Source organism: Cebidichthys violaceus, unplaced genomic scaffold (genome assembly GCF_023349555.1).
Source record: "Cebidichthys violaceus isolate CVI_PGR_0920_01 unplaced genomic scaffold, fCebVio1.0.p SCAF_15, whole genome shotgun sequence".
Lineage (NCBI taxonomy): Eukaryota > Metazoa > Chordata > Actinopteri > Perciformes > Stichaeidae > Cebidichthys > Cebidichthys violaceus.
Genome location: NW_027176318.1, coordinates 12,986,878 through 13,002,736, shown reverse-complemented (window position 1 = coordinate 13,002,736; position 15,859 = coordinate 12,986,878). Strand labels below are relative to the sequence as shown.

General features: G+C 41.4%; 1 protein-coding gene across 1 annotated transcript in view; it reads left to right on the top strand.

Moving 5' to 3' along the window:
- LOC137871979 (cadherin-7-like) overlaps positions 1-15,859 on the top strand; it is an 82,093-nt gene that overhangs the window by 25,301 nt on the left and 40,933 nt on the right. Inside the window, exon 3 of the mRNA XM_068710130.1 lies at positions 7,031-7,325. Within this exon, the coding sequence (XP_068566231.1) occupies positions 7,031-7,325 (295 nt within the window). The remainder of the gene's footprint in view (positions 1-7,030; positions 7,326-15,859) is intronic.

The following is a 15,859-nucleotide window of genomic DNA, read 5'->3' as shown; positions in this document are numbered from 1 at the left end:
CTTTAGGGAGTTTAGCTAAAAAGGGAAAATGTACCCTCCACCAGCATCCAACGTCTTTGTGCTTGAGAAGGTTTTCATCTGGCAGAGTAAATAACTTACAGTTATTCTGGGAAAATAGACTGATTAACTGCAAATGAGTCCAAAAACAATACTGCTGTTCAGAAAAATACATGAAGCTTTGTCGGAGAGAATTCTGTGCGTCAGTAAATCTCTTAAATTGCTTCACAAATTGCGGAGAGGTTTATGCTTTTCATAAACTGTGTGTCTTTATGCTGGAATCCACCTCAACTCCATGACTCCATTTCACACAGCACTAATCCAAAAAGGTACATGCAATCGTGGTGTTTTTTTTTTTTTTTTAGTGTTTGGGTGATTGAAGATGACAATAACGCAAATCTTCAAAAACAAAGTCTCAAAGTGCTTTGCAACTCAATAAAATCAGACAACCAGCACACAAACACACACTGTCGAAAGCTTTACGATTTACATGAAACACTTACAAAAACATACAAATGTAATAATAACTATTCATATATGCACTTGTTATATATATATATATATATATATATATTCGCAGTGTTACAAAGTGCTGTACATGTGCAAAACAATGAAAGACATGGGGAACAGAGACAAAGCATCAGGCAGCAAAGCAAGTAGGAAAGGGGCAATTACAAATATGAATGTGAAAACTGTAAAGGAGTAAACAAATAAAAGTAAAAGCATCAGAATAAATATTTAAAAGCAGCCTCATACGTATGTAGAACACTAAGAACATAAAAGATAATGGAGAGGGGACATATAAGTGAAACATAAAGACGTAATTAATTAAATTTAAGGAGTATGAGTCCGAGCCTGTGTGTACGGATCCCGTGCATCTGCACAACCGCTGTGTGTTAGCTAACAGTTTCTCCATGGCGATCGCTAATTCCCCGGCTCCCAACTTGAAAATGAAGGAGGCGAGGCTGAGCGGCTGAGCCTCCCTCACAGCACAGCACCATGGCGACTCACCAGAACATGGCCGAGTGAATGGATGAAAAGCCAAGCATGTCAGTGACAGCTGCACCGAAGCCGCCCCCCCCCCCCCCCCCAGTCTACATTTTCCGTCTCCTTTATGTGGCAGAATGACCCTTCTTACCCCCGCCTGCTCTCCTCCTTTATGTGCGCTCCATGTATGTTTTATTGTGTCAGTCCTGTAATAACGTTTATTCGCTGGCAAATTTACGGTTTCTCTTGGGGAACATTATACAGTATGTGATTTACACTGAGGGAAGGCTGATTATGTGCAGGTTTCTCGTGCAACGTCGGGAAAACAATGTCAAGAGTGCAGTCGCCCGTGCTTCACATTTTATTTTTAGGTTGGTTGTGCAACAGACCTTGCTCGTAGAGACCCCGTTAAGCCCCGACGTTGAGCGGCTCTGTGAAATATCTTGAGGGCGATTGTTGATTAAGGGCTCTTGAGCAGCGGCAGAGGCTGTTTCTGTGTACCGGATCCAGTATTGCTCACAGGTTGCCTGTAGGTATGGACTTTTGTATCCATTTTGGATTGTGCACAGTCCATTGAATAGGGGAATTTGTACTCTCCTCAAGGGAAGTGCAAATACAAAAGCTTGAAACATACATCTTGGGGTTTGAGCATTTGTATTTTCAAATTTATTTATACTTTTCTACTTGCTGTGTTGCTCAGAGCCAAGCCAAATGGGCGTAAAAGAGGAACTAAATGGAATTACACACTTTCCAACATGATTTTTCATGTAGCGTAGAATTGCAAAAACTGAAAATCCAAACGCAAGAACAATTTGAGCACATTGTGCTGCAGTGCCAGTGATAGGACAAGCATGTTTCTGTGAGTTGTTATGGGTTCTTTTATGCTTTTTTTTTTTTTTACCCCTCTCCCTCGCTACAAGGTAAACAAGCAAACACAAAGCTAACAGGCTGGTCCCTGGAGAACCGCCTGCATACAAAGTGATGATAAGTGTCAGCACTGATTTCAGAAGGGTTCGTGTTCAGATTCCACCCCTCCCTCGCAATCCCTCGGAGTGCTTTTGAGCTACACCGCCGCGCTGCATGCTGTGTTACACCCACCTCAAGGGAAGCACAGAAAAGAATTACAGAGGAGTCTTTACATTTTTCTTTTTCTTTTTTTTTTTGCAAGTGAAGCAACTCTGGTGCTGAGTAAAAGTAATAAGAGTTGAAACTTCAAATGCCACCTGAAAATGAGCAGCGACGGGTTTTAAAATGGGTTAGATTAATGAGAGAGAGAGAGAGAAGTATTTGACCAGGGTATGCTTCTAATAAGCGCTGCCACGCTACACACATTTTCACGCAGCCCTCGGTGTCGACGAGATTTAGAGATGGAGTACGTGGCGACAGTTGCTGCGCTGCTAGGCGGAGAAACGGAGCAAAGAGTCCGCTGAAAAGACACCCATGGTGCGCTTGACCTACGACCCGGCCTGCTTGCTTTGTGACCCGTCGGCTTTGTCCTTCTTGTCCGCGGGAAATCAACGGCCGCGGATGGCTTCCCCAAGATTAAATGTTGACTTTCTTCCGCGACTGACGAGTTTACCTCGAGTTCGCTCCTGACAGCAGGAGACGAGCGAACAAACACGGCGAGCTCCTTAATAAGAGAGGCGACATATGCAGGCTGAGGCTCGAGGACACAAACCAGTGCAATCATCACGGCCCAAACGCAGCATCCATCAAGCGGGGCTGATGGATTCCATTAATAAAAGACCTTTGGTGTTGTGTCCACTGTTCAGCATGTACTCCTTCAGTGCCACCAATATAATGTTGACCTAATCATTCCGCCTCCCCTGCAGCGCGGGCTCCGAACCTGAAATACCATTGTTATTTATCCGATAATGAGATGTTGACATTTACAGACAAATTGAAGGAAGACGTTTCAACAATATTACAGTGGGAGTGCATTGCAATATAAAAAAAAGAAATGCCTCATAATTGGCTTTTGTCATTGCGCTACACAACAAACACCAAGAGAGGCCAACTACTTCACTGTAAACACCGCGGAAATATTTTGTCCCATTTTGACGGTAAAACTAAATAATCGTAATGATTTAAAAAAATACAAATTTCTCTCTCTTCAAACTATTTCTGCACAAAGTAAAACAGCTAGGATAACTAAGGATATTAAAAGCATCTGAAATCCTCATCATCGGCCCCAGATCACTACACAAACCCTCTGCATCGACGGCTGTCCCTGCTCCCACACATGTCCCTAACCTTGCTATTATCGTCTTCGATCAAACCCTCTCCTTTCGAACGCAGCGTCAATCACGTCACAAAAAACCCTCGCCTCCTTTCATCTCAAAGACATCGCCCGTCTACGCCCCTCCCTCTCCTCCTCAGCCGCTGACACACTCGTCCTCGACTTCATCGTCTCTCGACTGGACATACTGCGACAGCGTCCCGTACGGCTCATCCACCAAAAATCATCCACAAACTACAAAACATCCAGAACTCTGCTCCCCGTCTGCTCTCCCGACTCCAGAGACCTCATCAGAGACCCCATTACTCCAGTCCTTCAAAACCTCCACTGGCTCCCCATACAGCAAAGAATCCAGTTCAAAAAATTCTCCTCATCACATACAAAGCCATTCACAACCTCACCCCTTCACACCTTTTGGACCTTCTGCACCGACACGCTCCCACCCGCAACCTCAGATCCGCCGACGCCAACTTCCTTCCCTTTATGTTTATAATGTCATCTATCTGCTTTGTTTATGTTATTGCATTTACTGTTTGTGTTTTTACCATGTAAAGTGCCTTTGAGCAACCTTTCAGAAGTCTGACCTTTTACCCTTTTCGTCGGCGACAGTTGACCTCAACAGGGGGGATCAAGCAGTGTTAGGAATACAGCGGAGATCTGCTGAACCCAAATGATGATGTTTCTGTAGTCGTTCTACACCTCACCCATCTCCCTGCATGGCGTTTGTTATTTTCAAGGACATAATCTGGAAGCACAGCCAGGGAGTAGTGTAGAACGTCCTATTTCATAACCCGGACTAGCTGCGACAGAGGAATTTTCCCTGAAAGTGTTTCGTAGTGCAGCTTTGAGAATCTGAAGCCCGTTTGCCTTTGTTTGCTTAGTTTGAAAAGCTTTGCCTTAAATTTAAACATAAATGTTTCCTGAGGAATCATTTTGCATTTGTAGGAAAATGCCATTTACCAAATAATCATCGATACAAACACATTTTGTGCTTTTAACATCGGCTGAAGTCGGGTTTTATGTGCGATGAGCTAACTATTACCAGATGTTTTGTTGGTAAATTGCGTCTTTGATCACTTCTAGCAAGTGACAGTGGCATTACAGTAAGTTGCACCATTTTATTTCATTTCCTTTTGTGGAGCAAAATGCAAATCACGCTGGAGAGTTTCTGTCCTAAAATATCCTGTCATGAACCAATGTGAGAGCTGTGTTCACAATCCCAGCAGAGATGTAAGAGTATTCTTCAGTCTTCAGTCATGCATAGTCCCCAATCATGTCTGTTAATGTGATCCACAGAATCTCAAGGAACAGGCCTGGAGAGAATCGCCGGGTTATGCTCTAGTTTGTAAGACATGTTGTCGGACCGCGTCAGAAATTAAAAGTGTTTAGAGTTATTCCGAACGACCAAAATCAAATGTCCAAATTGTCTCCAAGCTAATTCTGAGGAAACGTCTCTGATGATGTCATTGTTAAGATCTCATTTTGGGCTTGAGACGTTCTGCAGTAGAAGCCAGAGGTGTGGGGTTTAATGAGAGGTGCTAGTGGTTTGTGTTATGGGAAATGTCGGTTCCTGTGTTTGTAGCGTTTGACCCATAATAGGGACTAAAAATCTCTTTCTCGTGTGTCCTCCAACTTGATTGAAGAGCAAATACTAAATCGCTGAAGAACCATTTTAAACTCTTCACATTGTTGGTGTACTTGATACTTCTCGGAAACCATTTGTCTGCAACAGGCCAGGGAAAAAAAAATCGTGTCTTGTAATGAGTAGGCGAAATAATTATCTGAAAAGAGACACTTTAACAAACAGACAGATTGATATACTCACAGCGGTCCTTACCTGATTTTATAGGTTTCAAAGCAGTCAGATGCAAAACACTTAGAAGATTGAAGACACTGTTGAGGTGTAGAAATTACAGGTTCAATTGAAGCATTTTTCTATCGGCACACTTTTAACACTAAATATTGAGAATCAGAGAGAGAGAGAGAAAAATACATTCCCTAAAAAAACCCCACTAAAAGCTTGCTCTGCATGCTGTTAATTGAGGTGTTTTGTCATGTTGGAGGTGATGGAGTAAAGACATAAATACGCACTCTGCTAAATGCTGACAGTTGAAAATGATCCATCTGTCCATCTTTAAACAGCAACAATGGCCTCCCTCTAAGATGTATGGCAGTTTCTGTGATCGCTGTGATGTTGAGACATTGAAGGGGTCGGTGGCCATCATACAGCTCTGACTTCAAACAGGATTATTCAGGGTCGCTTACTTGTCGCGGTGATTTCAATGCTCCAAAAAGCTCCAAGTGTTCTTTCTTTAGAGTTGCTGGAGGATTATTTTTGTTGGGGTCGTACTTTGAGGAGGGATCTTAAAGTCATCTCGAAAAACTCACGACTTCTTCTTCTACTACTTCTTCTTCTGAGATTAAAACTCCGCCATAAGAAGACGGTTGTTGTCAGCGCACGAGTTCAATGATGAAAATGTAGCTTGTCTTTGTAGACCTGTATGTCTGTTTGTCAAACATTAAAACAACTCCGATTAATATTTTAGTATCTCCAAGAAACAAAGCTCAGATTTCATAGTGTAAGCCCACACGCTTTGAGCTGAAAAAGATTTGATTTGAAGATTTTGCATTTGACTGTTATTTGGCGCGCCGATCATTTCGGACGAGGGGGTTTTATGTGGCCATTGAAAAGGACGGATCTGACGGCGTGGCCTCACCTCTTGCTATTGATTATCGGGGGGGGGGGGGGGGGGGGGGGGGGCAACAACCTGTAGAATCGTTTTTTGCTGTCAATAGGCTGCTCTTGATGGAAACAAGAGGGAACTGTTGACAATATTTCAACTTTAATAATCAGATGTCACGTCAGAGAGATGTGTCATTTGAGAAATTGCACAAGAGAACATTTACGTCTACCAAACCATCGGTGCTCCTTTTATTCCAAAGGGCAGAACATGAATGAATAGAAGCACAACATGGAACACAGAGACTTCATTCACTGCTGTGTAAAAGGCTTTTTGAATCTGTGGGCTGTATCGACACCTGACATCCGTGTAATTTAATTTAAAAATGCCAAAGACAGGGTCAATATAGGGTCTCATCAGGCTGAAGTATTTTTGCATGAAACGTTTTCAGGTGCACCTTTTATAAAAGCTTTACATTAAATGCTTGGCAAAATGTTTTTGAAGTATATTTCCTGAGGAAACATTTTATCTAGAAGTTCCAAATTACAGGTTTCTGGACAGAAAGATGCTGTTGAGCTGCATTTGGTGAATCGCCATGTGTTATTTCTGGAGGTTTTATTGGAAAATTGCTAGTTTGATCATCTGTAATGACTATTACATTAGTAAGCAAGTCCCAGTGGCATTGCAGTAAGTGGCACCATTTTCACCATTTTCATTTTATTCCATTATTATTAGCAAAATGAATTCATGCATAAATGCAGCACGCTTTGATCTGATTCAGATGTTTGTCCAGTAAACATGATGCGTATTTCCTTGTATTGTGTGTGTGTGTGTGTGTGTGTGTGTGTGTGTGTGTGTGTGTGTGTGTGTGTGCTTACTGTACATATCAGCAGTGAAATTCACATGGTGTAAATTAGTATGTTAAACAAGTTTTATATATTTCAGTAAAAGTTAATATGAGATATTTATACATTGCATTAAATAAAATAAGCAATGTGAAATGTTCTAAAATACATTCAAATTCAAATTCTAATTTCATCAATATATCTAAAATATTGAAAGGATATTTTCTCCAGTAGATTCCTTATACGGCCGCTTTATTCAGATGTTCTCTGTGTCCCTTCAGCTACACTCAGATGTGGACAAAGGGGACGGCAAGGTGAAGTACGTGTTAACTGGCGAGGGCTCCTCCTCCATCTTCACCATTGATGAGAACACGGGGGACATCCACGCCACAAAGCGCCTCGATCGGGAGGCACAGGCCTACTACACCCTCCAAGCCCAAGCTGTGGACCGAATCACCAACATACCCGTGGAGCCCAGGTCCGAATTTGTGGTCAAGGTCCAGGACATCAACGATAATGAGCCAAAGTTTCTAGACGGACCGTACTTGGCAGGAGTACCAGAGATGTCCCCCTTAGGTAAGCCTCCCCATCAGCCTCAGACATAATCCCATATAGCTCCCTCTTGTATATCTTCCTTCTTTTCCATTCATTTACTTTATCCCTTCTTTTTTCTTCTCATACTCTCACGTTCTCTTTGACTTGCCCTCGCTCCGACATCTGCATTTGATCATTTTCCACCTCGCTGAATTTGTCTTCATCTCTCTCTCTCTCAGTCTTTAGGTCATTGGGGGAATCTGGAAGTTTGCAATATTAATTTGAATCCAGCGTGTTCTCTTTGTAACACTCAATATGCACTAATCACATTGGACCACATTTAAAACTGCATGAGCATGTTCTCGTGCATGAATTGAGCTCAACATCGATGGAGGTCCAGGTTCAACTACTTTTGGTTTTTGGCATCCAGAGCATGCAGGTGTATTGTCTTCTTTGTTCACTAAGAAGACAGCTGTATGCTGATAAATACGCACTAAGTAGTACTTTTCACCTCTTGAGGTCTTTGAGCTTTTAAAAACCTTCAGTTCAGTTTTTGAAAGTGTGTTGGTGTACGAACATTGTACTGTTTGTACCAAGGCAATCCATTCATGTGGCACATTTAGAAATTCAAAGAGCTTCACAAAAGATATTGAAAGTAAAATAATAGAAGGAAAAAAACAAATCAGTATTTGAAGCTGGCAAAATCTAATTACAAGCAATGATGAACAGATACCTTTAGTTTTTTGTTTTAGAGCACAGTGGCTAAAAGCAGCTCCATGTTTTTGGTTTTGTATAACAAGAAGCAGACAAGCGCCAGATGACCAGAGAAGTCTTTTATTTCACTTTGTGGGCTAGCTCTTTAACTATTACATTATTTATCACTTCCATTTGAGTTATTGAATTGATACAGACAAAATGTGTAACAAGCAACACTTGAAGTTACTTACACTTAGCTATCAGACATCTTTTATCTACCTTCTATTCAGCGTCGTTCCAATTCACCCTTCCCTAAGCCCCCCGCTGCTATTCATTCACTGATACTATCGTTACAAAGTAAAAGAAGTCAGATGATCACCAAAGTCATAACAAATGAACCTGAAATGTCAAGCTAAAGTTACTATAATGTATCTTCTTGATACCTTGAATGTCGGTACAAAATTTCAATGCAATCTGTCCAATATTTGTTACCATATTTCAGTCAGGATCAAAGCGTTGCACCAACCGACCGAAATTGCCACTGACAGAGCAACTCCGCCAGCATGGTTAAAAACATTACACAGCTGTAGCTGTCGTAAGGACTCCGCAGCTCAAATTTCATTTATCACATTAGCATTTATCGCTGCAGATATTTCTTTTATCTGTCTGTTTTAAATGCAGTCCTGGAGGAAGCCATCGTATCAGACCCCGCCTTTAACGTAGCGCTTCTTGCTGCATGGTCAAGATTTCCTCTAAGGTTTAGAACGGGTCACGCTCCAGCTCAAAATGCTGGTAAATGCAAATGAGCCACAACAACATCCTGAGGCTTTTCAGCTTAGCAGGTGTGTAAGAAACAGAGAGAGTGACCTCCATATTGATACACCATGGTGTGTGTGTGTGTGTGTGTGTGTGTGTGTGCTCTTTATATTGAACTTAACATAGCACCTATAATATTTGGTCAAGAAGAAATGAGTGGTGCTGAGCATAAAATGCTGCCAAAATGCTATTTTGTGGTTTCTTTAAGTGAGCCGGATGTATCTACATTTACATATTTGTCGCCTCACACATGCCAGCAAAGACCTCTAGGCTGAGACATGTTGATGAGTGACGCATGTTTTAAAAAAACTGACTCGAGCAAACTTAAGGTCTGAATCACGCTTGAAGGCCATGGGCATGTTTTCCACAAATTGGGCTCAGAGTTCATACTGCCCGCCGCTTACAGGGGCCGCTCTGCTGAAAAATGTCTCTGAATAATGTCTGATCCGGAAAAATACATTTATATCCGTCCATTAGACACAGCAGCACAGGCATCCTTAACTTCCTCCAGCTCCTCCCAAGGGTTCTCAAGGCGCTCCCAGGCATGCTGGGAGCTGTGGTCTAATCACAAGTGAGCTATGAGTGATGGGAAGGAGGCAGGCTTGAACTTGGGATTCAATTGACAGGAAAAAGGTTGAGACGTGGTACGTTGCAATTAATTTGAATTTGTAAATGTACAAACACAATTTTAAACATTTAGGTGAATAATACAGTATATTTCTAGACATTTATTAATGCGTTCCCTGGGAGGAAAATAAATAATTCTGCGTATTTGATGTCGTAGCGTGGTCATAAACAAAACAAATTGTCAGGTACTTCAATCTGCAGTCACTGAATGATAATTCATTATCGGAATGGGAGCAAGCAATCAGTCCTCCCTCAATGCTGATAAGGTTAGAAGTGGATGTAGGTTAGTCAGTTTACACAATCAACATAACTTTGTTCAAATATGTGAGATAAGGCACAACAGGCAGCAGGTGTCTGAGAATAGACTGTCCCCCTTCTTTGAGTTGGTGAACTATGGTCAGTCACTCTGTTGTACTATCAACATATTCTGGTACCAGCCTGTGGGGTGAACTGAACGGCCGTTCTTTTTGCCTCTTTCTAAAGAAATTGAGAAATTCTGCACTCAAGCCAAAAAGAACTGCGACGCCGCCGCACAGTCTTCGGTTTCATCAAGAATTTCTAAAAATGCGTCGACGATCATAACTCTCACTGTAATTTAAAAAGGAGAGAATGAAAGTGTGTTAGTGGGGCCTGTGGTAAGCGGGGGAGCGTGAAGAGTGGTGTTTGCGTTTGAATGCATTTCTTTGAATATATAAAGAGAGCTTGTTTGAGCTAAAGCGGGTTGATTAATGATTAATTCGATTTTTTTTTTTTGGCACATTTCAGGCAACACTAACAAGCTGTGAAAATAACACTGACATACTATCACCTTTTTAAGTTGATGTCAAAAGTGTTAGCAACTACTTGCAAACACGGAGCAACATTAGCTTTCACGTTGACTTGTTTTTCTGTACTCCTGACGAATGTTTGTCCAACAAACTCTCTTTTACCATATATAGCTCTGTTATTGGTCACCACCAACTGCTGAGGGAAGTATCTTGTCTCTTTAGCTGCTAAACGCTCCACTAATTACAGTTAGCGGACACAGTTAGCGGCTAGCTGGTATTCACCAGCTAGCCGCTAACTGTGTCTGTCTGCGGGTTGCTGCTGAGCAGGTAGTGTACACAGTAGGTTTTTAGATGTTTTTTTTTTTTTGCTGAAAACAGCAGCTGGGAGCAAAACCTTTAAAACCAGTGAGAGTGAAGCAGAACAGTAAAGTTGCAGCCCAGTAAAACAAAACAATGAAAGATGCTATAAAGCTTCCGTAACACTGAGGGAAGCTGCAGAGGATAACTTCTTGCAGGTTAATCACCAAGCAGGACCCCTTTCACATGCATGTCAATATAAAATCATTCATTATGGCCACTTTACATTTCATGGGTTTTAGCAGCATGGGAAATTAAAGCACACGGCACATTCTGCACACACCAATAAACACAATGAACTAAAAAGGTCATTGTGCATATCGGCGTCACCTCAAAACCTCAAAGCACGCTTGGCACCATACAGATGGAAATGAGTGAAAACAAAGGTGTAACGGCTTTCTTTGCAACCTTCAAAGTGAAAATGAACATTTCGGCAGGCACACAGTGGCAGTGGGAGTCGTTCCAAAGGAAACAGTGCTTTGCTTTCTACACAGGCAGGGAGATCTCTGAAGGATTACACAGCCGACTGTCAACGGGGGGGTACAGAGCTCCGGCTTAAGAAACCAGAGGATTAGAGTACAAGGGCTCGGAGTCTCGTGTCCAACCCGAGATAAGACAGCGCCTCGGTACATCAACCACAGAGGAGGACTGCGTTCGCACCGCGAGCGCCGAGACGCAGGGTCACCCTCGCCACTTTATTTACTCTGCCGGCTCCCGCGAAGGTTTTCATCGCAAGTTGAGCGAACAATGCGCCCGCCTCCCTTTTGTAAATATCTGCTCACAGCAATCATCGATGCAGTAAAGAGCATGCACCTCCTGTCCTCAATAATTCCTTTATAGATGTCTTTAAATCATTAATGGTCACAGCTCTGCGCCGCTGATGAATGACTTCAATTTAGAGGAAATCATGAATTTAATTAATTAAAGTAATTAGAGGCAGCGCTCGTCCATACACACGGAGACCTTTTGGCCCGGGGATCTCTGAAGGCTTTTGTCTTAATCACGGCGGGGGTGTCAAATAAAAGACAAGAGGGCTTGAGGACAGTTGGAGGTGTGACTTTCACGAGGCTTGGCTCTCTCTCTCTCTCTCTCTCTCTCTCTCTCTCTCTCTCTCCCCTACTGCACAGCGAAGGGGCCATAGGAGCGGTTTGAGGGCTCATTACAAGCATAGAGGATGTAATGTCAACCCAAGGCCACAGCTCGTAGAATTCACTCCTCGCCAGTCCTATATCCAGCTGTCAGGGTTCCTGTCTAATTCATGAGAGCGGAGATCAAAGATGGGACAGTTCTTTAATAATGGTAATTAAAAAAAAGGGTTCCGGTTTAGGGAAAGTTGACCCAAATCGTTATGTTTTCATGTTGATTCCTTTTTGCATTGTGTTCCTAATATACACTGAGTGGCGACTTTATCAGGTAAATCTGCAGTCCAACACAACTTCTATTTTTATACGGTGTTTATTTCTGAGCTCCTCGTCAAATGTGGTGTTAATTTACTGAACTGAACCTAATTACACATTTAAGGGACCTTTTATCCTACTTTATACTTCTCCTGGACCACATCTCAGAGGAAAATATTGTACTTTTTTTCTCCACTACATTTGTGTCTCAGCTTTAGTTACTTTTCAGATTACAAATATCCAAAACCAATGTATCCGCAAATTGGCGGATGTTGAAATTGACTGTTTCTGATGAACTAAAACATGAAGTGAGCCTTTATGCGTTCACGAACAGGGCTTCTTTTTCTGAGCTCAAGAAAAGTTCACATAGTAGAGATACGTGCTTCTCACAGGACAGCGGCGCTACAAAACATATGAAGCTCTTATAGAATATGATGCATTGCTGTAGATTAAACTACACACCGGTATATAAAGGAGTTACAAGTTGCACAACCTTGACCATCTACAGCCGTATATATATATATATATATATTGCCACATACACATTAATGCTGCCGGGGAACATTTTATTGCACAATTACTACCTTTTACTTTTCATGTTTAGTGTATTTTTGCTGATAACAAGTAAGGTTTAGAATGCAGGACTGTTACTTGTAGTGGAGTATTTTCACATGAGCAGTATTGATACTTTTACTACAGTAAAGGATCTGAGTACTTCTTCCACCTCAGGGTGTTGCTGGCCCACATTATATTGAAGGTTGTTTCAATTTTTCTTTTATTTTCCTTTTGTCATTGAACTGAACATTACAGGCGTCATAAAAGTGGTCTTTATGGCAGAACGGTTGTATTCGATTGCATTAGATTGTACAGGTGTACCTAATAAAGTGGCCACAGAGTGTACCTCGGATGTTAAAACACACATAGAAAGCAGCAGGCAGTTAGTCACTTTCTTTAAAGGTGCTATAATTAGTTTTCTCCTGGCAGTGGCAAATATAAGTGAATTAAACTCTAAACCCTGTTTATCTGAAGCAACAGGGTGTGAATGTGAACAAATACAATCAACTTAATCGACGGTAGCATCTTTGAATACTCATGAGGGCATCGCAGAATTAGTTAGATTAGGAATCTTTTAATATTCAGAAAATAGATTTTTTTTAAACGTATGTATGTTGCAAATCAATTTTAGAGTCACGGTTTTGCTCTCCTTTATTGATATGCTTGTATTTCTATATGCAGAAGAGGACCACTGACATTGTGCGCTCGGAAATGCATATTGACAGTTGGATGTAGCTTGTTTATGTAAGAGGCTGAAGAAGACCTGTCTCCCGTTCACATTTGCAGCACGCCACATTTATTTTCATTACTGGCAGATGACAGTTGCTCACCCAAGATGCGGAATTGATTAGGAAACCTGTTTTGTACACAGCTGCAGGGGAATAAACCAAAAAAAAAACAAAAAAAAAAAACGTGAAGATCAGCTCCATCACGTCAGTGAAGTCGGACAAACGTTGAAGGGACACGGCCGGGGCGAGTTGAGTAGCAGATGACAGCCTCGTGGAGCAGAAAGAATCTATTCAAATTTCAAATGTTTGGTTTTTTTTGGGTTTTTTTTTACAACCAGCTCACTCGGATGGGATTAGCTGTCATTCTGACAATATTGTTCGAATATGATGTTTGTTGGACAACCAGAGCTTTTAAAAGCTGTGCTCCGCTCGAGTCCATATTGAATGTTAATTTACAGTCTCGTCCGCAGAGCGCTCTGCGGAGGGATTTTAACTACCAACCTGTAATAGAGATTTTTCCCGTCGCCCGGGTTCTCTTTCATAGAGCCATCCTTTGACCTTGGTGTTTTAAACTACTGTAATATAACCTGTCATGACTAAGAGGTGATGATATAATCTAGGTGTCCTTCCACAACCGGCCTGGTGATAACTTCTCCAGCTTCTCCAAGCTTTTTTTTTTTTCTTCTATTATATTGTTCAGGCCAGAGCCTGTTAATTTTGCTTTATGGCCAGAATGGAGGACTTTAATCTTCAATTTCCTTGATCACTTTTCATTCTGTAAAAAGACTGTAAAAAAAAACTTCTCATGTTACAAAGTGAGATTTTTATTAGGCTGTTTTCTTCAAAGTAAAATATCACCAACTTGCAAGACAGCACTTTCTGTCAGATGCTACAATATTATAGCTCAGTATATGTGCAGCCAGCTATTAAAGTGAAATATTCTAGCAGCTATTCATGTGTCAAACTGAGAAAGGCACTTTTTTCTTTTTTTTTTCATTTTCAAGGTTATTTCATCAATGGCTTTTGTTGATGATTTCACCGCTGCAAAGTGTTCGGTAGGCGTCAGCTTTAAGGCCATCACTGACGTACAGTCTAACACCAAACAATAGCCTGAACCATAATAATATATTATCAGATGGATATCAAAGCTCTGACATTAAAAAAGAAAAATCTGTAACCATTAAATGAGCCCAGTTGGGGGAACAAGGCTAATTCATGGCGTTATGGCCGACCTATTGAAATTGATTGGCGCCGATTATGTTTTTTTTTTTTCTCAGTGGAATCTTCAAACGCTTCTCCGCCTTTACCTTCCAAGCCACGGCTGTCAGCTCAAGTCACGTCAGCCGCGTTCAGCCGGTATGTTTAAAAGAAATACATAAGGAGTCATGTCTGATGTCTTCTCTGCCTCGGAGGAAGAGTGGGAGAGGACAATACTGTACGGCACGCAGAAACAGTTGTCAGTTGTCAGCAGAGTTCACAGTCGAGTTTGAAAACAAATTTCCTTCTTGTAAGCTGGGAGGAAGTTTGGGGATTCGGGGCTCTAAAGGGCACTAAAACAAAATCAGACTTTATATCTTGGGTTTTATAACTTTATCAGCAGTGCTCCACTGTATAATGTCAGTTTTTATATTTGGCTGAGACTTATGGGATATAACTGTACGGCAATAATTTCTTTACAGAGTACAATACATCTGTTAGACTATCTCACTCCGTGTCAATCGAACCTACCGTCGTTAACTGGGGCTCAGTAGCTAAAAAGGCAGCGGGTGGTGTTGTGTTAGCGGCATAGCTGACTGACGTGTGCATACTGATTAACACATGAATTGGTACTTATTAGTTCGAGTAATTAACGAATTGGTTTCTTTATCTAACAGCCAAAATCAGCCATTGAAAGCTTCTTAAGTGGCTGACCTTTGTGTGAGTGAATTATAGGCGAATCATACAACCCTTAAACTATAGTTTGTTAATTTAGAGCTTTTTAAATTAAGCGGTTTTTAATGGGTTTGGTTTTCACCTTTTTAGATTAATGCAGAAATCACAGGATCTGTACGCTCCATACCTAATACTTTTATCCGTGTGTTCATGGGTAGATTAAGTATTCATTTCTGCTAATATAAGGGATTTTCTTTTGTATGTCATGCCACATGGATTCCAGGCTCAGCATGTCCTTTTTGCATCGATAACTTGCATTGTTTTGGTTGAATTAAATTCCCCCCTTCACCCCTTTTCATTTTACTAAGAGCCGTATCCATCCATCTAATCCAGGAGATCTTCCTTGCACTGTGTACTAGCGGCAGAATTTCACAGAGCATCCTAAACAAACAGCACTGAAGATGTGTGCGCAGCAAAACTGCGATCCTGGCTCTCGCGTTCAGGTTTTATTTTGTTTACCAAGTTACATTCTCTCCTCTCTGCAGATCAACATCTTCTCCAGAAGCAGTTTGCGGATCCTGAAATCAGCAACTGAATGGGCTCCCATCTGTGCATGATAGCAATGATTTTTACTGGAAAATTATATAGTGAGGGTAAAGAAAAAAAGGGGGGAAAAAAATAAAAGTTTTCCCACCTGTGCCTATTTCTGAAACTTTGTGTCATAAAATCTTTTTATCTATAGAGTTTTTATTGAGCTCTTA